This window comes from Rhinoderma darwinii, chromosome 7 (genome assembly GCF_050947455.1).
Source record: "Rhinoderma darwinii isolate aRhiDar2 chromosome 7, aRhiDar2.hap1, whole genome shotgun sequence".
In the NCBI taxonomy this organism is placed as follows: Eukaryota; Metazoa; Chordata; class Amphibia; order Anura; family Rhinodermatidae; genus Rhinoderma; species Rhinoderma darwinii.
In genome coordinates this window covers 39550858-39578571 of record NC_134693.1, presented here as the reverse complement: position 1 = coordinate 39578571, position 27714 = coordinate 39550858, and the positions used below count along the sequence as shown (strand labels likewise).

General features: G+C 44.4%; 2 protein-coding genes across 4 annotated transcripts in view; one reads left to right on the top strand and one right to left on the bottom strand.

The window, feature by feature from the left end:
* GLMN (glomulin, FKBP associated protein) overlaps positions 1–22628 on the bottom strand; it is a 41021-nt gene extending 18393 nt beyond the window's left edge. Inside the window, exons 1-9 of one of the 2 annotated variants that reach the window (XM_075833209.1) lie at positions 22245–22628; positions 20731–20815; positions 11601–11726; positions 6423–6542; positions 6193–6301; positions 3681–3927; positions 3114–3216; positions 474–661; positions 245–298 (exon numbers count right to left, since the gene is read on the bottom strand). In XM_075833209.1, coding sequence (XP_075689324.1) covers positions 245–298; positions 474–661; positions 3114–3216; positions 3681–3927; positions 6193–6301; positions 6423–6542; positions 11601–11726; positions 20731–20772 — 989 coding nt within the window. In that variant the 5' untranslated portion in view covers positions 20773–20815; positions 22245–22628. The remainder of the gene's footprint in view (positions 1–244; positions 299–473; positions 662–3113; positions 3217–3680; positions 3928–6192; positions 6302–6422; positions 6543–11600; positions 11727–20730; positions 20816–22244) is intronic. The other variant, XM_075833210.1, reaches the window with a different exon arrangement.
* Positions 22629–22723: 95 nt separating this feature from the next.
* The window catches only part of RPAP2 (RNA polymerase II associated protein 2), a 78876-nt gene continuing 73885 nt past the window's right edge, over positions 22724–27714 (top strand). Inside the window, exons 1-2 of one of the 2 annotated variants that reach the window (XM_075833213.1) lie at positions 22724–22790; positions 25286–25331. In XM_075833213.1, the coding sequence (XP_075689328.1) occupies positions 22736–22790; positions 25286–25331 (101 nt within the window). In that variant the 5' untranslated portion in view covers positions 22724–22735. Of the gene's footprint in view, positions 22791–25285; positions 25332–25815; positions 27007–27714 lie in introns of those variants that run through there. The other variant, XM_075833212.1, reaches the window with a different exon arrangement.

Below are 27714 nucleotides of genomic sequence, written 5' to 3'. Positions count from 1 at the left end.
GAGGAAAGGAAAACAGAACGCCCCTCACCGCTGAAGTGTAAATATGGAGGACATAGAGGTACCTAAAAGTGTGTGTCCCTGATCTTACAGCAACAGGAAAACAACTGGGGTCAGGAAAGAGGGTGCTTTTAACCTCTGTGTGTTTCCTGTTCCTATAGGGTCAAGGGGCAATCTCTCCGGTGTTGGTGCAGTCATGGTGATTATATGTAAAAATGGAGCTTAACCTGGATATGTACTTACGTACCTTTTTAACAGCACATCGACATGCTCCATATTAGACTTTACCAGAAACGAGGGCCTATGAAAACACAAATCATATTTTTGTTCATTTTTTCTTCCACTTTATTTAAGTCCTAAAAATTATAACTGGGGTTGAAATGCAAAACCATACTCAGCCTGGGGATAAGGGTGGCGCTGTTTACGGAAAAGCATGTAATCTTATGGTTGTTCTAAAATGTTTTAGATTTTCTTACCCAAACACAAAAGGGAAGCTGTCCATTCCAATATGGTGAACAAACAGCAGGTAGGAGAGGCAGGCCACAGACTCCGCGGTGTAGGTCTCTTTCTCAGGAACAGACCCTTCAGTGTCCACGGTCTGGGCAGAATGACTACGCTGCACAAATGTCCTGGGTAATGACTCACCCAAAGACACAAGGAAACCCTGAAAATGAAAGTTAATGCTAAAATGTATTACTTCTGGACCACACGAAGAGGAGTATCGAAAGCGTATTCATCGAAAACGTGTCAGTTACAAAGACTAACCTAGTCCTGCTCACATAGCTGCACTCATGCAATGTACCACTCTAGGTAAACTATCAACTTGGAATCAAGGACAGGATATAGATTGGTTATGCTGCTGTGGTTTACTCATGGAGGATTCCCTAGACTAATACATGGTCACAAACCCTCAACTTTCAGTCTCTGGATGTAAACAATGAATGTTTACTTCCATTCATTGACAGCAAACTAATCTTGAACAACTTAGGTTTTCACAATTTCGGTTTACTGTATTTTCAACTAGAATATACAGTGCAAACTCTAGGGGCGAGAAATACAGGTGTCCTGAATGGAAGAAGGATTATTACAAATTTAGAAAATGTTTTTTCCTTTATATTATGCCAGATCATTTTGGCGGGATGACCTTCTAATGTATATTCCATTTATTGATCTCAAATGTAATGTGTATTGGGAAGCAATTCTCTACAGATGATCTCTGTGGTTTGAAAAAAGGAAATTGCTTAATACATGGCTTAAACGTTCGACTACGTCTGTCATTCTCCTCAATGGGGAGCGCTTTCCAGCAATTTTTTCCTCTCCTCTACGGCTTCTTTGCTGAATTGTGTTCGGACGATGCCACAAGGCTATACCTGGAGACTTCAGCAAACATCCTGATACATTACCTGAGGTGGTCGTGGCTTTACACAACCCAACAAGGTGAGGGGCCAAGCTGTTCTGTAGTATCAGCCTCATGCTTCCGTTTATACATATTGCCCTATGACGCGCTGTTAGTACCTTTTAGCTCTCTACCCAATGTATAGTTCGGGTGCAGTCACACGTGGAGTACTTGCTTTGTATTTCTGCAGCCTAAACATATGCTGTGAAAGACTTTACAATGTATGCCTATGGGGAAAATATTCCTGCAACACAAGAACTAGAAAAATCTGTCTGAGTTGCAGTGTATTTTTGCCATAGGCATACATTGTAGTGCGGAAATACAAAGCAAGTAAGCCACATGTGTCTGCACCCTGAGGCTTGCTTACATGAAGTGATCTCCAATAAGCAATTGCGGAGTAGCGATATCATACGGTTTGTGAAAGCATAGCCATATTTTTTTTAAATCTAATTAGGTCCAATATTTTCTGCTGAAAAATTTCAGGTTATATCTTTATAGGCGCCAGAGCTCCATTTTTCTGTTACAGAGCTCCAAATCCACTACTTCCCTTTACAGAGTTAAATGCCAAATATCTGGCCTGCTGCAGCCGCCACCAGGGGGAGCTCAATACAAACGAATTTCTATGGTTCCCATCAAACTCAATAATACAAATAGTCTTCAGTAAACTCCTAGGTTCCCCCTAGTGCTGACGGCAGGCAACCAGAAAGTTATAATTGAATTCCGACTGTGTGAATGGAAGCAAGTGAACAACTTCTCTAAGGGTAGGTTCACACAGAGATTTTTGCAGGCAGAAAATCTGCACATCGTTTTTTGCGGCGTTTTTCACCTGCGGCCATTGAGCGCCGCAGGCGAAAAACTAAATACGCTTTCTCTGCCTCCCATTGATGTCAATGGGAGGTCAGAGATGTAAGCTCCCGACTATAGGGCATGTTGCTTATTTTTCACGCGAGACGGTTTTTCCGTTCGCGGGAAAAAAACGCCTCCGCCTTCCATTGAAATCAATGGGAGGCATTTTCGGCACATTTTCCAAGGCGGTTTCCGCGTCAAAAAAACTCTGTGTGAACATACCCTAAAGATGTATTGTGAAATTAATCTGCACAGAATTTTGGACCCATTTGGATAATAAAAAACAAAGTAAATCTAAAAGGTGCACATTACAAGACATTTAATGATTGGAATAAGACATTTCCATGCAGCCATGGGAGACGACATTTTTATGTAGAAATATTCATGTTTTTGTCGATCATTATCAGCTTTTTTAATTATTTGTATTTGAAGGATAATTACTTTATGTAAACAGACGCTTAGTCTTTGTCCTCAATAGTTTAGTTTTTTTTGTCGCTCCGCAAATACATCAAATGATTATTCTTTATCTACACTGAATTTCAGTATATAAATGTCAAAGTTCTGCATATCATTTACTTCAAGCACCAAGATTTCCTAGGAAACAGAGCAAAGAAACAAAGATCAAAGCATTCTATTTTACGAGATGTTGGTTTGCAGTTTCTGGATTATAAAAATACGCAAAAACGTATCAGGGCATAGAATCCTTAATCTGTCCCGTCTAATAAACCGTAGTAGAAAAATATTAACATTAAAGCAAAAAGATAAAATTCATGAAATAAGAAGCGTGTCATTTACGGCTTTGATCTCACAATCTTTAAAAAATGTATTCAATTGAAAAAAAAAAAAAAAAGACCCAATGCCTAGAACTACTTACCATAATCTCTTTAGCAAATACAAGGAAAAGATTATCATCCTCATCTTCCGGTAATAAGTTTAGTTGTGCACTGAGCAGGGGGAACTTTAAACAACTGAAACAACTGACAAAATAATAGATACAATATCAGTATATTATGAAGGACCATTCTGTTTCTCTACTTATAATGATGTACCTGAGACAACCTTGATATTGTAATGAGGGCCCGGCATCACCGATGTCTAGCGGGTGAGGCCCCAGAAGAAAAAGTTTGAGATGACTTTCTTTAAACAAAAATTTTCACTTACAAGAGGCCAAAGAAACAAAAAACAAAAAAAAAAACCTGTCAATCAACATTTGGCCTCCCCTCTGAGCAGAGAAGTAACTGCATGGGTTGCATCTGTTATTGTAGCTCATTTTTCTATTTTGCTGTCATGGCAATTTTTGCAAAAGTGACAATAAGTTCGGCCATATTGATTGTGACCTTGAAATGAGCTTCTAAGCTTGGATCCGGCTTACACCTATTATTTTCATTGTGCTTTGTTTGCGTCTATTTTTTTTTAATGGTTAAACCAAGTCTATACTTACAATGTCAGCAGTTCTTTCCGCATCTCCTGGATATCTGGTTCTTTAGAAATATCTACGTTTTGTGAGACAATATCAATGAAAGGTTGAGCAAACTGGACCAAAGCCAGACAGCACTGACATAGTGAATGCTTGTCCTCCTGCATCTGTTCTGTGGTGTATGGCACTGGCAGACTTGACAACTGAGAATGGAGAGTAGACAGAGAAAGACCCACAGAGTAGGATTTCTTGTTTCCAAGTTTCAGGAGGACTTTAAAAAAAAAAAAATATATGCAAAAAGTATTAAACATTTATAAAACAACATCTCAACAAGTGCAACAAAAATAAACTCTTAAAAGGGGTTTTTCAACAACTAAAAATTGATGGCCGATCCTCAAAGAGCTGATCGGTCGGGATCCGACTTTCAGGACCCTATCCCGAGGATCGGCCATCAATTTTTAGTGCCTGGAAAACACATTTAAAGAGGTTGTATGCATCACTCTTGTCCATAGGCTGTGCCTGGTATTGCAGCTTATTACACTGTCGTTTTCTTTTCATCAGAAGTGTATTTTTCCACCAAAGTGTTAATGTTGTATTGACATATCATAAAAGTACCTTCCCAATTATTCCAATGGAGAGCGTTTCCAGGCACATTTTGAAATCCTCTACTTTACTAGCTTTTGCACAAACAAAAAACAGTGTCTTACATTTAAAATACACTTAAATGGTTTATCCCACTATGAACATTTATCAACTATCCACAGTAGGTGATTAATGTGAGGTTTCAGGGGGCTCCACTGCTGGGACTCCCACAATAACCAGAACGGAAGTCGGGAACGGTCATTCACAGGGAGGAGGATTCGGAATTAATCTGTGGTAGCGTTTGTGCACCGCTGCTCCATTCAATGTCTATGGGCCACATAGAAACAACGGAGTACAGCACTCGGCTGTTTTTGTAGGCCCCATAGACATTGAATGGAGCGACAGCGCACATGTGCGACTGCCGCTCTATTCAAAATCCTCCTCACTGTAATCGTGCAGTGACGAGGGGGTTCAAGACTCCCCTTTTAGTGATCAGTGCGGCTCCCAGTGGATATGTAATCAATGTTCATAGTGGGAAAATCCTTTTAAGGCCGTATCTCCCAACCAGTGGCTCTCGGACTCCTGCATGTGGCTACCAGTTGTTTTTGGCGGCTATAGACACTATTGTGCATTAGTGTCGCCAAGGATGTCATAGCATTTTAGGCTCTTGGCATTCGAAACCATATTGTGACCGTTAAAGGGGTTGTCTGGGCACAGGATGATTTTTCATACAGATGTAGACACGAGGGGATTAGATGATGCAATCCATTCATTGCTTACATAATGCTTTGGAATAGTTAGTATTTCAAAGCTCGATTGTCTGTCAGTGAAAAACTGGCATGGCCTGATTGCAATATGCACGTAGCAGACCTTGGGGGCCTGTGTCAGGCTCGCAGCTGCCATTGAAATTCATCGTTCCGATAGAATGACAGAGGGAGCCCCCTCACTGTCAAATGCCTTAGATGCTGCTATTGATTGCAGCATCTAAGGGGTAACTAAGCCAAACAGTTAGGACCCCCCGTGTGTGTGGCAGGAAGTGAGCAGAATGAGAGAGGGAGTCCCGCAACATTTTACCGTGGGGGCACCAGCGGACCCTTATTCATATTCTAATGGTACCATTCTATTAGGACGTAAAAAAGGCAGCGCTGTGACGGGAAATGGTTATAGGGTTTGTCCGGGCATAGACCGGTTTTTCATAATGATGGCCTTATCCACGGGATAGGTCATCAATAAATGATCAGTGGGGGTCTGACACCCAGACCCCGTACCGATCAGCTGCTCCAGCTGCCTCCGGATGTTCATGCCGGAAGCAGATTGCTCCAGTCACAGTATAGCGGCCGAGCTGCAGCTCTGCTCCTATTCAAGTGAATAGGAGCAGAGTTTCAATTCTGCAGCACGGCCGCTATGCAATGTACGGAGCCAACTGCTTCCGGCACTGAACACTGCATAACATCTGGTGCCGGAGGCAGCTGATCGGTGTTTGATGTCGGACCCCCACCGATCATATACTGATGACCTATCCTGTGGATTATATGCATGTGACAGCTGTTGGTTTGGGAAAGGTGCTGGAAAGTAATACACGGTTGTTTTAATGGAATGGGAACTAGTAACCTAAGAAGTAATAACTTGGGTAATGATTTTCTATTACTGCCTGGAATACAACTATTATAATCTAGTGGAGCACTGGGTCACAATGTACAATAGAGGTTAGGACCTTGACCCATTCAATACGGATACAGTTATTTCTGTAATTCGGTTCCTAATGCTGACCGAATAGATAGTTTAGTAAATAGAAAGATGGAGCACGACATGATAAAAGTCATGTTTGCCCAATTTCAGAACAGTACACGCCAACAAGAGGATACCCATTTACACCCCTGCTGGTTTTCCATATATACAAATTTGAGGATAAAGCAAGAACAGAACAATTTCAAACACATAAACCTCATATTACCGATTTGTAGTGGCTGAAGAAGAGGTAAGATGATGCGAGACATGTTATCCCACGCGGCTTCATCAATCTGCTCAAGGATTCCCAACAAGATCTCCTTAGGATTACATGACTGTGATAACAGAGACGAGCATTACAGATGTAACCTTCAATGAGGCAAGACTAGACATTAAAAAGAAAAAAAAAAACGCGTGTGTATTTTATGGTCCTGCTGCATATCCCGTAACACCCACCTGTATCAAACCATCGATCATTTGTAAGCAGTCGCTTTCTTTCTCACTTCCGAGTTCGCAGCTCTGCATACACTTCGTTATGGGTCCAATGAGGTTCCACCCCATATGCCTGATGAGGGTCTGAAACGATAGACAATGAATGGTCCTTCTTCTAGGTATACACAAGATGGAATTATCACAATGGACTTGACTCTTATAGACCCCTATAAAGCGCTATCAGGTGATTTTAGTAGTGTGATGGAACTTGCAGAAACTAGAATGTATTTTTTTTTTTTATACACAAATATGCAGCTTTTACCCTTTCACTGCCAACAACAAATGTAATATGTCACGACTTTAACTGGTTGCCGACACAGGACGAGAATGCTTGTCCTGAGCGGCGAGTACTTGGCGCATTAGGACGAGCATTCTCGTCCTGTGTGACAGCCGTCTCTGCGCGCGATCGAGAGCGGGGCAACGGCTGTAATACACAGCCACGGCTCCGCTCTGACAGCGGAGAGGAGAAAAACATCTTATCTCCGCCGTTAACCCTTTGAACGCCGCGATGAAAGCTGATCACGGCGTTCAAGGAGGGGGGACTGCACTTTGATCGCGTCACAGAAGATAACTGTGACGCGATCAAAGCCCATAACTCGTATGGCCAGACAGCCCAGGGTCCATTGAAGGACCCCAGGGCTGTCTGACCATATTTCCTGTTTTTAGGACATACTGAGGTATGCCCTAACAACTGCCTGTGTACAATCAGTAACAGGCTAATGTACTGGCATATAGATCTATGCCAGTACATTGCAGTTACAAAATCAAAATGATAAATCCCTTTATGGGATTTAAAAAAAAAAAAAAGTTAAATGAATGTAAAAAAAAAAATGAATGATACATAAAAAGTAAAAAAAAATACAAACATTTTTTTTTTAATAAATAAACCTTTTAAAATAAGTCCCAAAACATGAAATAATAGACATATTTGGTATCGCCACGACCATAACAACCTGTACAAAAAATGTATAACATTATTTATGATGATCGGTGTATGGTGTAAAAAAAATAAAAATATATTAAAACTGCGGCGGAACTGCTTTTTTTCTGCATTTTAGCCAAAATAAAAATTGAGAAATTAAACGATAATATATTTGTACCAAAAAAATGGTACCTACATAAAGTACAGCTCGTCCCACAAAAAACAAAGTCTCATACAACTACGTCGTACAAAAAATAAGAGTTATGAGCGTCGGGATGCAAGGAGGGAAATCTAAAAAAATTCCTCTGTCCTCAAGGCCGTGTCCTTAAGGGGTTAAGAGATTGCCTCGACTGGAATATAAGGGCTAGAGCTCTGCAATAGTCGGAGCGCAGCACTCGTTTGCAGGTAGGGAGCAGAGTTAGGGTGTTCACACGCACTGTTTTCAGACGTAATTCAGGCGTTTTACGCCTGAAAAAACGGCTCCATTACGCCTACAAACATCTGCCCATTGCTTTCAATGGGTTTAACGATGTTCTGTTCCCACGAGGTGTGTTTTTACACGTCGCTGTCAAAATACGGTGCATAAAAAGACGCCCGAGAAAAAGTGCATGTCACTTCTTGGGCCGTTTTTTCATTGACTCCATTGAAAAACAGCTCCAATAACATCCGTAAAATACGCCGCGAAAAACGAGAGTTGCTACAAAAACGTCTGAAAATCAGGAGCTGTTTTCGCCTGAAAACAGCTCCGTATTTTCAGACGTATTTTGTGAACATACCCTTAAAAGTTTTACCTCCCGTTTCTGTTTGTGTAGGGGAGAGTGGGCTGCAAGTGAGAGTAGAAACAAAAAGGAGAAAGTCTGTTCGTGTCACCTACTTTATAGCCTCCTAGTTACCCCATGGGGGTGTTACTCGCACATCCTGTCGGATCGGGTAGTTCGTATATGCGAGGGGTCTTTTCTAGTACCAAAGTGGTGAGAAGACGACGAGCTACTGCTCATCTAATCACCCCCTGCACGTAATCAGGCAACTTATCGTGACAAAACGGTTTACCGCATTGGGATCATGGAGATATTTTGTCTCCTCAGTTTTTGGGATTATGTGAAAATACATGCGCATGGACACGAGTGGCATGTATGAACGTTGAACATCTCAAACGTTCGTTTTTAGTTGGTGTATGTGAAACTTTTAGGCACAAACATAAATTTTTATGCATTTTAAACAAAAGTTTTCACGGTTTGATGAAAAATTGCCTAAAATGAGTCCATGAGAATAAAGTACTGTGTGTTATTTTCACAATGTGCCCGAAAATGTGGGTATAATATGTTTTATCTTTATTCTTATATGCGCATGTCAAAAGTGTGAAAAACTGCTGCAAAACCACTGGCAGAGAAAGGGTTAAACATAATTCACTTACAGGCGTTCATAAAAAAAATGTTTTGCTCTGACCCCAGCCCCCCCCCCCCCTATGCCATGAGCTTCTCTACCCCCAGCCATGTGACCTCTCATCTAATGTGGTTTCAGGTTCAACAGTCACATGACCGCTTACCCAATTGCCTCTATCACTGTATGTGAACTGGGCAACAGCCATTAGACGCTGGTCACGTGACTATGTCATTTGACAAATGGACATTATGTCAAATTGCACAACATATGAAACAATGCAGCTGGGGAGGGTGGTTTATTAGAGACTGCAGGGCACGCGGGAGGGAAGACAAATGGTTTTCATTGCTTGCTTCTTCACTAATTTTTCTCAGCGAGAACTATGTGTAGAATAGTCAGCGGCAGTGCGGTCCCTATTGGTCCTGTCAACTGCTCGGTCTGCTGCTGCCCCCTTTGCATTGTAATAAATGGTGTTGAATGATATTATAACCCAAATTAATATCCTATCTGGAGCTCCAAACAATACAATACTACAGTTTGCCAATATCACAGCAGGCTTCTTTTTCCATCACGGCGTGTCCTCTGACCACTAAGCAGTCACTGGCTCATCGATTTGAAATATATTCACTGTAATGCAGTGATTATCTGGAAACCTTAGAGAAAACAGCTGCGCTTTATTCATACAATCTGTTCTAGGGGTAGATGCATGCGATTATTAGTATAATATGTGCCACCTAGTGGCTGTTTACGTGTACATATGAAATGCTACAATTACCGTACACGCATTTTGTCTTATTGGTGCATTTTTAACCACGTCCGAAAAGTGTCTAGTAAGGCTTTACGTGTAGCCTAAAACGTTAGACAAACTTCTGACATGTTATAGTGACATGTCAGAAGTTTGGATTGGTGGGGGGTCCGAGCACGGAGACCCCCCCCACTAATCGCTAGAACGAAGCACTCGTGTGAGCGCTCAGCTGCTTCGTTTTCCGGAAAAAGCCGATGTATCGGAGTACGGGCTCAGACTTTGTATGGAGTCTGTACACCGATACATTTATTTCTGGAAAAAGCCAAACAGACACGAAGCAGCTGAGCGCTCACACGAGCACTTCAGCTACTTCATTTTAGCGATTGGTGGGGGTCTCAGTGCTTGGACATCCACCAATCCAAACTTCTGACATGTCACTATGACACGTCAGAAGTTTGTCGAACGTTTAGCTACACTTTAAACATCTTTTCTTTTTGGCGCATTTGTTATATAAATAGGTCTAAAACTTGATGTAACATTATGCTCCAGAGATGCGCCACATTTTGCCGCATTTTACAACAAGGTCAAGGCGCAATCAAATTAGTAAATCTGCCCCATTGAGTTGTATGCAATCTTGTGGACTGCAGCTGGCAATCGATAAGTAAAATGAATGAGTGCTACAAATAGTCTCCGTCTAGCCCTGGCCTTAATCCCACTTCATACATACTTTTAGATTTTTGCACATACAAAACATGAAACGACAGGCACATGGATGAGTGTAAGGCCAGGATCACATGCACAGTTTTAATGCATTTTTTTGAGCCAAAGTCAGAAGTGAAGCAAAAGGAATCAAGAAAAGACTGATGCATCTCCTTTTTGTGTCCACTTTTGTGTTTGACTCAAAAAAACTGATTCAAAAACTGCGAGCAAAATGGTGTGTGATCCTGGTCTAGAGGTTACATTTGCTTTATTGGATACGAACTGTCCTAAAATAAGGAATGACTGTGGTATTTTACACTCCTCAGGATCTAGAGTGACGACTCTGAACAGATAATCAGATTCTCAAGCTCTGAAGATAAATAACAGATCCGCACGTATGTCTGTGCCATAGGATTACAGCTAAACTCTCTTCCACTTCTCTTCCACTGCATTGAAAATAAAGATCACACTGAAACCTGGAATAAATGGTTCAAGAACCCCATGCATCATCTACATGCATTTTATCAGAACACCAGCACCTCGGCTCTGGTTCATACAGCGGTTATGGGGTCTTGCGGGTTTAAGAAACTCCTCTTCCATCAATTTAATGCTATTTCTAAAATGAGCTTCAAGCACATGTTTTATCATCATTTATCCGCTGCATCCTGCTAGATGCTGGTGGCGTGTTGTATTACACCTGCTCCAGAACCCGGCCTCCCCCTCTTATAGTTGAGAGCTTAGTAAAGTGATATTCTGCATTCAGACGCATTTTGCAACAAGTTAGAATATTGGGCAGATTTCTCAACGTATTTATACAGTTTGAGAATGTTTCATTAAAAAAAAAAAATGGACATCACATAATGCGCGCCAATGATTAAGCTGGGCCACGGTGCGGGGGGGGGGGGGGGAGGGGGGCTGGTACACCGCTTATATGGGGTCTTACTACTAATAAATCTCACAGCTCTGTGCCAATCAGGACAACCCCTGTACATTCATGCCTGGCTGGCTAAGGCTTCCCCAGCAAAATCAGCAGTTTGCTGGGGGTCTTGGGAGACTGTGTCTTACACTGTGCGCACACCAGTATTAAATAAATCTCCCATATTATGTGCTCATATGGGTAACGCCTGTCGATATACCTGGCTGGCTATGACCCCAGCAAAATCAGCTATTGGATTGTGGTCCTGAGAACTGGCAGATCCCATAGGCAAGGGATTGCCTACGATGAGACAACAGCTTTAAGAAAAAATTGTAGATTAAGAGCACCAAAAAAAGTTACTTTTAACTTTCTAACTTGTTTTCTAATGACATGTAAAACTTTCCATTTACAGTAGCATATTTGGATTGATATACAGTATAGGGATACATTGTATTGGGGTTTTTATAACTCTATCCTAACCTGGTTCTTCTCATCTTTAATTATATCTAGTAAGACTTCCAGCTCTTCCTCCTCCAAACACTTCTGACAAGTCACCAGGAACACATTGGTGTCTTCTTCTTTAAATTCATCTTCTGAAAGTTTTTGCTGAAAGAGAATATATGATAAAATCTTTCTAACTCCAATGATAATTTAATAAGTAAATAATAAATAAGCAAAAATAAAATGACTTCGAATATGTTAAAATGAAGCTCAAGCTTTTATTAAAGCGGTTGTTTTAGTTTAGAAAAAGGGTTTTCTTCTCACTGTAAAATGTCTACCGTAGTCTTCATCGGAGGACACAGGAACCATGGGTATAGGCTGCTGCCAGTAGAAAAATGTATATTGCGCAAATGTTTTTAAATTTTTTTTTGGGCGGTGGCCCATTGTATAGGTAAGCCTAGTCTGCTGCGCTTTACTATTGAATACAAATAAGGAGTGCTGATGCATACCACTCCTACGGAGGCCAAAAGGACACTATTGCATATTAACTCAGGATTTCCTAATCGGGCATATGAAAGTGGGTTAATCATATGTATCATTGAGGACACAAGTATGGATATAGGCTGCTGCCCCTAGGAGGTTGACACAAAGAACAAAGTTGACTCCTACTACGCAGGCTATACCCAGCCTACTGACACAGAGCTAATCTGTTTTTACCCCAGCAGGAGGAGAAGCAAAATTACTGATGGCAGATAACCAGAAAAAATAAAAAACACCTTCAACAAAAAGAAGCAGCCCAATCACAGCAAAAAAAAATAAAAAATATGGGAGGGAGCGGTGATCCCCAGTGAAGACGGCAAGACAGATTTTACGCTGAGTACAAAAATCCTCTTTTCTCATACGTATTATTGGGGAGACACAGGAACCATGAGTCGTCCTAAAGCAATCCCTAGGGTTAGAAAAAGGACAGCAAAATGGCTAGGCAGAAGAATGAACTACCAAAGCACATATCTCCTGATGCAAAAGTGTACACCCTGTAAAATTTGGAAAAGGTGTGGAAAGAGGACCAAGTAGCGGCCTTGCACACCTAAATAGCTGAAGCTGGATGGCGAACTGACCAGGAAGCTCCCACCAAACGGGTAGAGTATGCAGTCCCTTCACCTGATTTGCCTCGGATATGGCTGAGCGGATACAATGGGATATGGTCGCATTGGTAGGCGGCAACCATTTAAGTGTTTCATCCGGGATGATGAATAGTGATTCCTAAACTAAAAGGGTGACAGACAGATGGCCTTCTCAACATCCAGCTTTTTGAGGGTTTCACTTCCGGTGATGAAAAGGTGAGGGACAAAAAGATGGTAGAACAATCTCATTAAAAGGTGGAAAGCGGAGACCAACTTCGGAAAGAAGGCAATGCTCAATTAACCTCCTTGTCCTTGTGGAGGATGAGGAAAGAGGAGTGACAAGAGAGTGCCACCATCTCCAACACTCATCTGCTGGAGGCCACTGCAACCAGAAACAGCACCTTCTAGGAGAGGAGACATAAGGAAACATTCCTACTCCATAGGAGGTTTCTGTCCTCCCTGAGCTCGCTTTAGGAAAGCTGGGTGAAAGCTGAAGAGAATCAAATACCAAGATCAAATTCCTTGGAAGAGTAGGAGACCTGTCTGGCGGAACAGCATGGGCTACCCCTTTCAGTAAGTTCTTCACATGGGACTTGGTAGCCAGAAGCCTCTGAAATAGTTTCCTGAAGGGTCAGGTCTCTGCCCTTTCCATCCTAAGGGTTAACCTTTTATCAAGGGGAGAAGGGTGTGAAGAGAAAAGTTAACGGAAGAAATCTGTCTCTATTCAGCCCCATCAAAACAGGCTTTCCAAGTTCTGTGATAGATATGAGAGGAGGCCGGTTTACTCATCTTAATCATAGTTTGAATGATTTAGTCAAAGAAACCGCTGGCCCTAAAGATGGCGGCTTCAACAGCCATGCCAATAAGTGAAACAACCATAAATTCAGGTAAAGGGAACCCTGAAAGTGTAGCTCTGGACAATCTGAAGGGCACCAGGGGACATCTGCGACAAGGTTAAACACGTGTACGCACACGTTCCAGGAGCGCCTAGGCCACACCGAAGCCACAAAGATAACCGGAACGCCTCCTGCCTTGTTCTTTCTGAGCACCCGTGGAAGAGGTAGAGTCAGTAAGGTAGAACGAAGAGAGTCCATGAGACCACCAGAGAATCCACCGCCACTGCGAGAGGATCGCGTAACCTGGATACAAAACCTCAGCTCTTTGAGGTTCAGATGAGATGCAATGAGGTCGAAGACTGGGGTGCCCCCAATGTCTGCAGAGCTGGGTGAAGACATCGGGTTGGAGAGACCACTATCCGAGGTCCATCTGTTCCAGACCAAGGTAGTCGGTGACTCAATTGTCCTCGGGGATGTGAAGAGATTTATGGAATGTGGTACTCTGCCCAGGAGAGAATTGGCGCTGCCTATTTTGTGAACGCCTTGCTGGGAGTCCCACTATGTTGATTGATGTAAGCCACAGCCCTGGCATTGTCTGTCCTGACTAAATGGGGTGTCCCGACAGGATCACCTGCCAGTGGAGGAGAGAGGATAATTGAGCTGAGCTCTAAGATATTGATGAGCAGGAGAGATTCTTGAGGACTACAACTGGCTTGAGTAGTGTGGTGGTCTTGATGAGAATGTTGTCCAGGTATGGGAAGACCACGAAACCCCTGGACTGAAGGGCCATGACCTTGCTAAAGACACTAGAGGCCATGGCCAACACAAAGGGAAGGGCGGCAAACAAAAAATTCCCCACCTGGAACTCAAAAGTAAGAAACCGCTGATGAGGAGGAAGAGAGGGACATGCAGGTAACAATGTTCATGAATGACAAGAACTCATTGGTTCAATGCAAGAAATGGCCAAAACAAGGGACTCCATCCGAAAATAGTGGAGGCGGACATAGCGGTCCGGGCGTATCAGGTCCAGAATGAGACAAACCGAACCATTCTTTTTAGAGGGAAAAAACAGGTTTGGGTAGAAACCCTTGAACCTCTCGGAAAGAGGAACTGGGATGATGACGCCTCAGTCTAAAAGAGACGGACAGCTTGATAGAAACCTGAAGCAAGCAAGGGAGATCAGGAAGGACGAAACTGGAAGAATTGGTCATGGGAATAGAAGAAAATTATATTCTGCTGCCTGAAGAGACTATCGCCTCATGCACACGACCGTTGTGCCACTCAGGCCGTTTTTTGACGGCATCCGATAGTCTTTACAGACCCAATCATTTTAGTGGGTGACTCGGGTCCGTGAAAAATGATCCGAGTCTCCGATCCGAGGAAAGATAGGACATGTTCTTTCTTTCCTCGGATCACTAACGAGAATCGGCCGGCGCACACTGTTGTGTGTATGAGACGTATGTCTTTGACCCAAGCGTCCTCCACCAGAGAAACCCATGTGTTCTGAAAGAGAAGTAGTTTGCCTCCCACCTGCATTCGGACACTAAGCTAAAACTGATTAACTCTGTGTCAGTAGGCTGGGTATAGCCTGTGTAGGAGGAGCCAAATTTGCTTTTTGTGTCAGCCTCCTAGAGGCAGCAGCCTTCATCCATACTTGTGCCCACAATGATACATATGAGAAAACCATTTTCATATGCCCGATTAGGAAATTCTGAGTTAATATACAATAGTATCCTTTTGGCCTCCGTAAGGGTGGAATGCATTAGCACTCCTTATTTGTATTCGATAGTAAAGCGCACCAGACTTGGCTTTCCTATACAGGGGGCCACTGCAGAAACAAAAGTTTTTATTTACAAAGTAGCCAATGGCCGATGTATAAGTGGGGTTATACCCTTGACGTATGCAGTGCATTCGGAAAGTATTCAGACCCTTTCAATTTTCTCAAATTTTGTTACGTTGAGGCCTTGTGCTAAAATAAAAATTCTAGTTGTTCCCTCTCATTCTGAACTCAATACCCCATAATGACAAAGTGAAAAACAGAATTTTAGAAATTTTTGCAAATTAATTAAAAATGAAAAAAACTCAAATTTCTCAAGTATTCAGACACTTTGCTATGACACTTGAGATTTAGCTCTGGGAGCCTCCCTTTTTTTGTCTAGATCATCTTTGAAATGTTTCTACACCTTGGAGTCCACCTGTGGTAAATTCATGTGATTGGACAGGATTTGGAAAGACACACCCCTGTCTTTAGAAGGTCTCACAGCTGACAATGCACATCAGAGCAAAAACCAAGCTATGAGGAGGAAGAAACTGCTTGTAGAGCTCAGAGACCGGATTGTGTGGAGGCACAGATCTGGAGAAGGGTACAAAAAAAAATGTCTGCTGCACTGGAAGATCCTACGAGCCCAGTGGCCTCTATAATTCTTAAATGGAAGTTTAGAACAACCAGAACTCTTCCTAGAGCTGGCTGCCCCACCAAACTAAGTAATTGGGGGAGAAGGGCCTTGGTAAGAGAGGTGACCAAGAACATAATGTTCACTCTGGCTGAGCTTCAAAGATCCAGTGCGCAGATGGGAGAAACTTTCAGAAGGTCAACCATCACTGCAGCAATCCACCAATCTGGGCTTTATAGTATTGTGGCCAGAAAGAAGCCTCTCCTCAGTAAGACACATTAAACCCCACCTGGAGGTTGCAACAAAGCACCTAAAGGACTCTCAGAATTTTGTTTTTCAGTCTGTGGTCTGATTAAACCAAGATTGAACTTTTTGGCCTCAAGTCTACGGGTCATGTCTGGAGGAAACCAGTCACTGCTCATCACCTGCCCAATACCATCCAAACAGTGAAGCACGGTGGTGGCAGCATCATGCTGTGGGGCTGTTTTTTCGCAGCTGGAACAGGGAGACTGGTCAGAGTTTATGGAAAGATGAATGGAGCAAAGTACAGAGATATTCTTAATAAAAACCTGATCCAGAGTGCTCTGGACCTTCGACTGGGCCAAAGGTTAAACTTCCAACAAGACACTGAACCGAAGTACACCACCAAGAAAAAACTGGAGTGTCTTGGGGACAACTCTGTGAATGTCCTTGAGTAGCTCAGCAAGAGCCCTGACTTTGAACCCAATCGGAAACCTCTGGAGAGACCTGAAAATGGCTGTCCTCTGATAGCCCCTATCCAACCGGACAGTGCTTGAGAGGATCTGCAAAGACGAATGGCAGAAAATACCCAAATCCAGGTGGGCAAACCTTGTGGAATTATACCCAAGAAGACTGGAGGTTGTTATCACTCCCAAAGGTGCTTCAACTAAGTACTAAGTAAAAGGGTCTGAATACTTAGGTCAATGAAAGATTTTCGAGTTTCTTTTTCAATAAATGAGCAAAGATTACTAACATTCTGTTTTCACTTTGTCATTATGGGGTATTGAGTGAGTGAGAGGGAAAAACTGGATTTTTATTTTATTTTAGCACAAGGCATCAACATAACAAAATGTGAAAGAATTGAAGGGGTCCAAAGACTTTTCGAATGCACTGTACAAAAACTAAAAGGAGAACAGAGCCTTAGTTAGATTTTATTCTTCACAGCGTATAAATCCTGCTGTGGACAGAAAATACGGGAGATTTATCAAAACTGGTGCAAAAGAAAAGTGGAGTAGCTTCCCATAGCAACCAATCGGGTTGCTGGTTTCATTTTCCAAAGGGCCTCTGAAAAAGGAGTTTGAACCTGATTGGTTGCTATGAGCAACTACTCCACTTTTCATTTCCACCTGTTTTGATAAATCTCCCACACCCTATAGCTGAGCTTATCAACACACAAACATTCAAAGAGTTTGATTATCCCCTTAACGACCGCTCACCGTCTTTTGACGGAAGGCGGTGCGGGTGCTTAGTCTACAGCGACGTCTTCTGGCGTCACTGTAGTAGAGGCTGATGGGCGCTCCTGTGAGCGCTCATCCTCTGAGCAGGAGCTGTAACTTACAGATCCTGATCTTAGAGAAGCCTGCTAAATACAGCTGTTTAACCCTTTGATCGCTGCAGTCAGTGACCGCGGGACGATCAAAGGGAACTCCCATCTTTGATTGTGTCACTAGAATACCTCTGAGAAAGGAGCCCAGGGCTGTCTGTTCAGTTTGCCTGCTGTTAGGGCACACTATGTGCTGCCCTAACAGCAACCTGTGTCATAGTGACATAGTATAATGTATTAGCATACAAGAGTATGCTAATACATTATAAGTAAAAAATAGAGTTGCAAATAAAAAAAGTCATTATTTAGCATAAAATATATTTTATTGCCACTACATTAAATTAAAAAAAAACAAAACCTGCACATATTAGTATCTAAAGGACCGTAATAACCTGAAGAATTAATCGAACAGGTTATTTAGCGTGAAACGTGAACGGGATAAAAAAAAAAAAGAACGAAAAACTATGCCGAGAATCGCTTTTTCCTATATTCACGCCCAGGTGCCATTGCACAGGGCACATCACTCCAGCAGGTGGAAGGGGGCGCTGCGCTGGCTCCCTTCCCCTGCTTGTTTCAGAAGCGCCCAGGCCCTGCGACTCAGCAGCCGCTTTTTGCCTCGTCGCTTTCTCACTCAGTGGCAACACCACCGCTGTAGCAGCCATAGTGGCGACACCAGGCATGATGGCGTCCGTCCCACCCGTCGGGACGGGCCCCCGCATTGCCGCCGCTGCTACAGCGGTAGCGACGCCACTATAGCTGAGCAGGGAGGTATCTTCCTGCTCTGCTATCTACTAGCGCCACTGTAGCTCCCTGAAGGAGCGGAATCCCGTGTGGCCGGGGATTCCGCTACTGGATGGAGCGCTTGATGTCTGTCCATAAATGGACAGAGACATCAGGGGCTTCTCCTGGAGTGGAATCCCCGGTCACAGCGTCGACAACGCTTTTCAGGTTCGGTCACTAAGGGATTAATATATGAATACTGAATCCTTGTGCATCAGGCCTTACACTATTATGCGCATATCAAGAATAACATAACTATCAACAGCAAATCGTTGACTGTTTCTGCATATTATACAAGTACGCTAGGTTTTTAATTTGCTGAATATATAGCGGATGTTAATCAATGGTGAAGCTGAACTGTAACACGTTCCTGAATTAGGGTACAGTCACACGCGGCAGATTTTGTTGCACACATTTCTACGACTGAAAATCAGTTCAATTTACCTAAATGTGGTTGTTTCTGTAGTTCCATTTAGATGAATTGAACTAAATTTCAGTCAAATAAGTTTTTGCAACAAAATCTGCCACGTATGACTGCCCCCTTAGGCCGGGTTCCTACGGGTCGGATCGCTGCGTAAAAATTATGCAGCGTGTCAGACCTGAAACCCATAGTACATTCTGTCAGAAAACTCGCACCATGGTGTGGTTTTTCTAACAGAATTTTCACTGCGGAAGAAAGCCGTTCATGCTTACCCCCTTGGTCTTCTCTGCACATAGTCCGGCCTCCCATGATGACGTTGCAGGCCATGTGAAGCTGCAGCGGTCACATGGGATGAAATGTGATCCCAGGAGGCCGGACTGCAAGAAGGAGGGAGTGCTGGGTATGTTTTGTTTTTTTCCCCCAGTCGCGATTCTTGCAGCAGAATCGCTGCGATTCTGCCTCAAAACACTTGGCCTTCTGTTGCGGGTTTTGCATCCCCATTGAATTCAATGGGGGAAAATCTGCAACAGAAAATCAACAAAAACGCAGCATAAATTGACATGCTGCAGAATTAAATCCCGCGCCGCAGGTCAATCAATTAAAGTTTACGCTGCGGTTTTTTTCTGCAGCGTGGGCATGAGATTTTCAAAACGTATTCACTTTGCCGCTAGTGTAAATGCTGCGGAATTTCCGCACAAAATCCCGCAGCGCTTATGCTACGTGGGAACCCGGCCTTAAAAAGGCATTGGCCGCTTTAGGGAATTTATCAGCAGTGCAATTGAAAAATTATTTTAGTAAACTTACTCATTTGTCTTTATATACAGCTCAGCGCCGTTTTCCTGGTTTCATAAGCCACACCCCCTTCTTTTTACAATTGTATCTGCCTGCCGCCCGCAGCTCCTGTGCATAATACGACCGAGTATAGAGGAGGAGCATAGGACTAGACACGTCACTCTGTATCCTCCATTGTAACACACCGCGCCTGTGCTAGAGTGGTGTGTCTAGTCCCATGCTCCTCCATCATCGGCCATATTGTGCAGAGGAGCCGCGGTGGAAGGAAGATACAGCTGTAATAAGGGGCGTGGCTTATGAATAAAGGAAGCCGGTGCTGAACTGTATATAAAGGCAAATTAGCAAGTTTACTAAGATAACCTTTAGAATGCACGGCTGATGATTTTCCTAAAGCAGCCAATCCCTTTAAGTAACACACTATTCTACAAAACTTTCTAATAACATGCCAGATTCTCATATACAGTATCCATGTGCACATTTTTGTGCATTTCTGGTACATTTGGTGCACTTTTTCACAGGAGAAGACAGTTGTCAAAATGAAACTTTATAAATGTGCCCCAAAGCGCTTGGCTTGCATAGGGGACAACACAGATTTGTTTTTTTGAAGAAGGTCAATTGATGCTGATCATCTGTACAATGTATATAGTAAACATGCTGCTCTGTTTAACGTACAGGGTATCTACATACAGATAATACTGAGTATTTATACTGTTGTGGCCGACACGTGAACAGCTCATCACTGTCAATCAGTACACAAAGAGAGAGACAAAGTCACAATGTTAGGGCCAGTTCACACAGTTTTTTGTTTTTTTTTACACGCTTTTTGACCCGGAAACTGCATCATAAAATGCGCCTCCCATTGATTTCAATGGGAGGCGGACGCGTTTTTTCCCGCAAGCGGTAAAACCGGCACACGGGAAAAAGAAGCGACATGCCCTATCTTCGGGCGTTTACGTATCTGACCTCCCATTGGCATCAATGGCCGCGGGTGAAAAACGCGGCAAACGGCGTGCGGGCAGATCAAAATCTGCCTCAAAATTCCAGACGGAATTTTGAGGCAGAATTTTCTGCCTGCAAAAAACTCAGTGTGAACATACCCTTACAGCGACAGAGCGATCCATGTAGCCACAAACTTATTTCCAGAATCTGGTGTAAAGAGAACAGACTTTCTTAAAAAAAAGAATCAATATGTATTCAAAATAGATAATCTAAAACGCTGTAAACAATACCGAAGGAGAAATCTAGATACGTAAGCTTACAAATTGCTGTATTAGTACTTGGAGGTCTGCTGCTGCCGCCATTGTACTTGCAGAGGTGGATGATATCCAGACAGATAACAGATATCTGTTCAGGGAGGGAAAAAAAAGGAAGAAGAGTCAAAATGAAAATCTGTGCATCAATCACTCTGTATGGCTCTACCGTCTACTGACAAATGAAAACACAAACATGTTCTCCACCCACGCTTATTTTTACACAAATATGGCTAATGTGGTAGTAAAACACAGAGAAAGATGTTGTTTAGGTCCAGCCGAGTCCTTGCCCTTTCTCCGCCCTCACTTCAGTCACATCTGAAAAATCGGAAGCAGAACGCCTCCAAACATCTGCCCATTGATTTCAATGGAAAAAACGGCGTTCGGTTCCAACGGGCCACTTTTTTACGCCACCGTTTTGCCGATGCTCTGCCTCAGATTCCACTCATAAACTGAGCCCTTGACTTCACTGTCCATATATATACAGTGATGTCAGGGGCTTCGCCAGAGAACGAGTCCCAGAGCAGAGACTATACTAGCGCTCTGGTCCGGGACTCCTGCTCTGGGGAAGCCCCTGACATCACGGTTCATATATGGGCAGCGATGTCAGGAGCAGAGCAGTAGTCCCAGGAAGAGTGCTAGAAGCGGCTCTGCTCTGGGACTTCGGCTGAGGAAGCCCCTGACATCACGGTCCATGTCAGGAGCACAGCTGGAGTCCAAGGCAGAGTGCTAGTAGCGCTCTGTACGGGACTCCTGCTCTGGGGTTGCCCCTGACATCACATTCCGGTTCAGGAGGATCCCCTGACGTCACTGTCTACGGACAGGGACGTCAGGCGCTCCTCCAGCAGAGGAATCCCCAGCCAAAGCGTGGCATCTACAGGGTAGGAGGCTGTGTGGCCCCATCCACACTCAGTGCCGCTTATAGATGGTGCTCCACATTGCCCCCAGTAGTTGGGGCCACGCGGCCCCATCCACAAGGGGGCTCCGTGGCCTAATCTACTGGGGGCAGTGTGGAGCACCATCTATAAGCGTCACCGAGTGTGGTCAGCACATATCGCCTAGCCCTAGAAATACGGTCCGCAATTACGGACCCACCCACTGCTATTGGCCACGGACACCTTTCCATATCGCTACGGATAGGTGTCCATGCCATAGAACCGTGCTGGTAATTATTCGGAAAGCATGTCCTACTTTTTGTTTTTTATGGGCCGTGCTCCCATACTTTGCATGGGAGCACGGCACAAAAATGTGGCCCGCAGCCATCCGTGCCCGCAAATCGCAGGCCGTGATTGCCGCATGCATGAGGCCTAAGTGTACCTGGAAAAAAATGTCAAATGTTGGCAACTATGCGGTAGTGGAGCACAATATCCCATGTATAAACTTCAGTATTAACTGTAAAGCTGTGCATATGACATGTGTTGATAAAGTTATACTACTATTTCTCAATGAAGACCTCAAACTAAGAAAACACTAAAATATAAAGGAGCTTCTATAAACAGAACATAAAAACTTCCCGGATTTACCTGTCTTGTTACAGAATCTTGCTTGGAAGCTCAAGAAGCAGAGTGGATAATAAGGGACAGGATGTCCAGAGACAGCTGTAACTCAGGCTATATAAACCACAGGAGTAATCCTGCCACTCATGTCTGTGCAAAGTGACAATAGAGCAGCCAGTGACAGCGATGACATGCGGCTTATCAGATGTGAAAGGATGAAACACTTTGCGTTCCAAACCTCACATGGCCTCCCTGTCTGGCTATAAAGAGGCTTGTAACTCAGAAGTGTACATAACCGAGACATGGAACGCACAAATGTATAGCTGAGGCTTGAAACGCAGATTTCTACGACCCCGAGGCTTAAAACGCAACTATGAACGAAAATTGAGGCGTGAAACGCCTATGAATACGTAATTAACTCGGATATGTTCATAACTGAGGCTTGGAACGCAGAAGTGTATGTAACCGAGGTTTGAGAGGCCTGGAACGCACAACCCGGAACTCATTCTGTAATCAGCATGGCGGAGAGTAGGAGCACTCAAAAACCACGCAAGTCCCATCGCAAGAGTGCAGGTAAGTTTAAAAAAAAAAAAAGGGATATTTATGATAGTAGTGATTTGTAAGTCCGTGTTTTATGTTGCAGGGTACTGTACTGGCACCTTGCAGTGGTATGACGTTTGGGGGTGTAGTGTTATAATACACTGTGTATGTTCTCCTGGATGCTCTTTCTATTTGTGTTGATCCCAATGGCATGCGCCCGGCTTTAAAAATTTGGCACCGTAAAGGCGGCAAAGGACTTGACGTGACTCCACACAATGTATCGTAAAATCTCAGCGCATTTTATCATTTTATAGTATTTCCATACCTCCCAACTTTTGAATTCGGAAAAGAGGGACATTTTAAGCCACGCCCCCTAACCACGCCCAATCTCCGGCATCAACACATCAAATCCTGGCCAGATCCTTCTGCAAATAACGCGCGCACATTCTCACTGCGGATCTCTGGATATCACAGATATTATATTTCAGGTTATATCGTCTTTATGTTACTTTTCATATCTTGGGTAGAACATTTGCTCATCACGGTGGCGGCAGCTGCAGGACAAACCAAAAGGCTGAGAACAATGAAGGTCAAGAGGGAGACCCTGTGGTTGATGACTTTTCAATTGACAGGTAGCAGAGTTACATGATGGGGATTTTTTTTTTCCAGTTGTGTAACTCTGCTACCGGTCAATGGAAAAATCATCCACCAGAGCGCCCTGTAGATAGCACCACACACAGCCCCCCCTGTAGATAGCGCCACACACAGCCCCCCCCTGTAGATAGCGCCACACACAGCCCCCCCCTGTAGATAGCGCCACACACAGCCCCCCCCTGTAGATAGCGCCACACACAGCCCCCCCCTGTAGATAGCGCCACACACAGCCCCCCCCTGTAGATAGCGCCACACACAGCCCCCCCTGTAGATAGCGCCACACACAGACCCCCCTGTAGATAGCGCCACACACAGACCCCCCTGTAGATAGCGCCACACACAGACCCCCCTGTAGATAGCGCCACACACAGCCCCCCCTGTAGATAGCGCCACACACAGCCCCCCCCTGTAGATAGCGCCACACACAGCCCCCCCTGTAGATAGCGCCACACACAGCCCCCCCCCTGTAGATGGCGCCACACACAGCCCCCCCCCTGTAGATGGCGCCACACACAGCCCCCCCCCCCCTGTAGATGGCGCCACACACAGCCCCCCCCCTGTAGGTGGCGCCACACAACCTCCTTATAAGAGGTAGCCGGCCCTACTGCTGCCACTCTCCGCTATGCTGCCACTCACCTTCAGAAGAAGGCAGGAGTCTTGCGGCGGTGTTCTCACTGGTGTCGATGCCGGCCCGGGAGTGGACCAGTCCAGTCACCTGACCTGTCACCTGACAGTTCAGGTGACTGGACTGGTCCACTCCCGTGCCGGCATCGATTCCAGTGAGAACACCGCCGCAAGACTCCTGCCTTCTTTTGATCGCTGCAGCGATCAGCTGTTTTGATACAGCTGCAGCGCCCAGCGGGACACTTTGCAGACCGCCCGGGACGGTGGAACAGCGGTGAGAAACCGGGACTGTCCCGCCGGATCCAGGACGTTTGTGAGGTATGGTATTTCTGACTACAGCGGTCTTTACATGTGGAAATCCGGGCTCCCCTTCTGAGGCCCCTTTGATTTTTGCAGCGTTGCTCTATCTGTTGTGGATAGCAATGTCAGGGTATGTGCACACACACTAATTACGTCCGTAATATACGGACGTATTTCGGCAGCAAGTACCGGACCGAACACAGTGCAGGGAGCCGGGCTCCAAGCATCATACTTATGTACGATGCTAGGAGTCCCTGCCTCTCTGCAGGACAACTGTCCCGTACTGTAATCATGATTACAGTACGGGACAGTTGTCCGGCAGCGAGGCAGGGACTCCTAGCATCGTACATAAGTATGATGCTAGGAGCCCGGCTCCCTGCACTGAGTTCGGTCCGGAACTTGCGGCCGAAATACGTCCGTCAATTACGGACGTAATTAGTGTGTGTGCACATACCCTTTAGGGTCAAGATTTTGTTACAGATTTGCCGGTCATTTCTGCAGCAAAAATTTTCAACTGTGTATGAGCCCAGTCTAATCTAAATTGTGACTGAAATTGCTACTTAAAGGGGTTGTCTCATGAAGACCGTCCATTTCTATATGCACTTTTATGTCACATGGATGTCAAAAGCCAGAGTCCTCCGCTCAAAACCCCCGTCTTTGAGCCACTTGAATTGCCGCCATGTAATGCTACTGTTTCCCTTCAGCAAGCACTGCAGGTGAAATGTCTGTCCAGACACGGCCCTCCCAAGGTCTCTTTTTTTAGAAAATGCCAAACGGATTAATAGCTGCGTTCAGTCCTGATTTTTTTTTCCATAAAGAAGGCTTTACTGCAATTATAGGGGCAGTCATGGTGATGGTATTTCGCTTACATTTATTGTACATTGAAATATTTTATGTTCTGTGTTTCCATAAAAAAAAATTCTAATCATTTTTTTTTTTTTTTGGGTTAGGTCATGTACAATTCAGTGATTTAAATAGTGAAGATGCCGCAAAGAGGTAAAAAAAAAAAAAAAGCATGCAGCTTTGAGCGTTTTTATATAGAGTTGAGACAGTGGCACTTTAAAGGGAATCTGCTGGGCGGGCCATATACAGGGTTGGGAGTGCAGCGCAACGATGCCTGTGTTGTCAGTCATGTAAGCTGTATGACGAGAAATCTCTGTTTTGATGTCCTTGCAAGTGCCACTTTCTGATCTGAGTGGCGGCTCTAGCGGTCTTCTGATTGGGTGCTAGGGGAAGGGCTGGCAGCATTCCGTGCAGAGAGCCCGGAGCACTGAACATGAAGGGGCTGCCTCTGTGACACTTGTGGTTACAGCATCGGGGACATAAAAAAAGTAGATTTCTCAGTCATATACAGCATACATGACCGACAATATAGGTATGGTTACGCTGCCCTCCCCACCATGTATACAGGGCTGTCAGATGTTTTGAGGACTGAATCCTGCTGACAGGTTCCCTTTAAAGTGTCCCTCCAGTTATACTCTCCTGCCCGAAATAACATCTGTTGTGGAGAGATTCTCCTGCAAGCTGGGCGCTATAGTTGCCACAGCAACTGTCCCGTCCTGCATGAGAAAGCGCCTCTACGCCTGATGTTAGTATAACTGGAGGGACACTTTAAGTAAGTGTCAAGCAAGTGCCTATAAGGTGTTACAACTTAAGCTGTAGCCCACATTCCTTCTAAGGGAGCATCACATTTTGTGGTCATGTTGTGTTATTCACAAGGATTTTTGCAATACCGCAGCATTTTACAGTAATTTTGAGGAAAATTGTGTCAAGAAACACAATATGAACACAACATATGAAAATACCCTGAAAATAATATGCAGTCAGCACCTCATAACGAGAGCCATGTCAATCAGCGGCTTACCTTCAATCATAATCCTTTATGGACTTCTTCTAAATGCCCATATATATATATTGGCTCTGTGAAATATCTCTGCTGTCCATCTGACTTACCCTGCAGGAGTCCCACAACGAAAGTGCATTGGCAGTGGGATTAAAACATAAAAAACATTCCTCCACTGCCACTTTCCAGGTACCGTGCCACCCTTCAGCTTAATCTGGTGAATTCTGTACAGTGGATATAAAAAGTCTACACACCCCTGTTAAAATGCAAGGTTTTCCACCTATAATCTGTAGAATTATATTGAAAAACAAGCTGAAATCATTTAGAGGGGAATAACAAAAGTACACTAATGTGGTTGCATAAGTGTGAACACCCTCTTATAATTGGGGATGTGGTTGTGTTCAGAATTAGCCAATCACATTTAAACTCGTTAAATAGTAGTCAGTACACAGCTGCCATTATTTAAAGTGATTCTGAGTAACTCCATATAAAGTTTAGCTGTTTTATTAGGATTTTCCTGACATTTTCTTTGTTGCATGTGAGAGCAAAAGCGATGGTCCGTAAGGAGCTTACACCACATCAAAGGGATCTGATTTTTGAAAGACATCAGTCAGGAGAAGGGTACCAAAGAATTTCCAAGGCATTAGATATACCTTGGACACACTGTGAAGACGGTCATCAAGAAGCGGATTACATTTGGCACAACAGTGACTTTACCAAGAACTGGATGTCCCTCAAAACTTGATAAAAAGACCAGATGAAAATTGGTCCGGGAGGCTACCAAGAGGCCTACAGCAACATTAAAGGAGCTGCAGCACTTTCTGGCAGGTACTGGTTGTGCTGTGCATGTGACAACAATCTCCCATATTCTTCATATGTCTGGGCTGTGGGGTAGGGTGGCAAGACAGAAGCCTTTTTTAACAAAGAAAAACATCCAAGCCCGGCTATGTTTTTAAAGGACCTACAACAAGTCTGCCAGAAACATGTGGGGAAAAGTTCTATGGTCTGATGAGACCAAGGTTGAACTTCTTGACCATAATTCCAAAAGTTATGTTTGGCGCAAAGCCAACACTGCACATCACCAAAAGAACACCATACCCACAGTGAAGCATGGTGGAGGCAGCATCATGGAGCGTGGTGGAGGCAGCATCATGGAGCGTGGTGGAGGCAGCATCATGGAGCGTGGTGGAGGCAGCATCATGGAGCGTGGTGGAGGCAGCATCATGGAGCGTGGTGGAGGCAGCATCATGGAGCGTGGCGGAGGCAGCATCATGGAGCGCGGCGGAGGCAGCATCATGGAGCGCGGCGGAGGCAGCATCATGGAGCGCGGCGGAGGCAGCATCATGGAGCGCGGCGGAGGCAGCATCATGGAGCGCGGCGGAGGCAGCATCATGGAGCGCGGCGGAGGCAGCATCATGGAGCGCGGCGGAGGCAGCATCATGGAGCGCGGCGGAGGCAGCATCATGGAGCGCGGCGGAGGCAGCATCATGGAGCGCGGCGGAGGCAGCATTATGCTTTGGGACTGTTTTTCTGCAC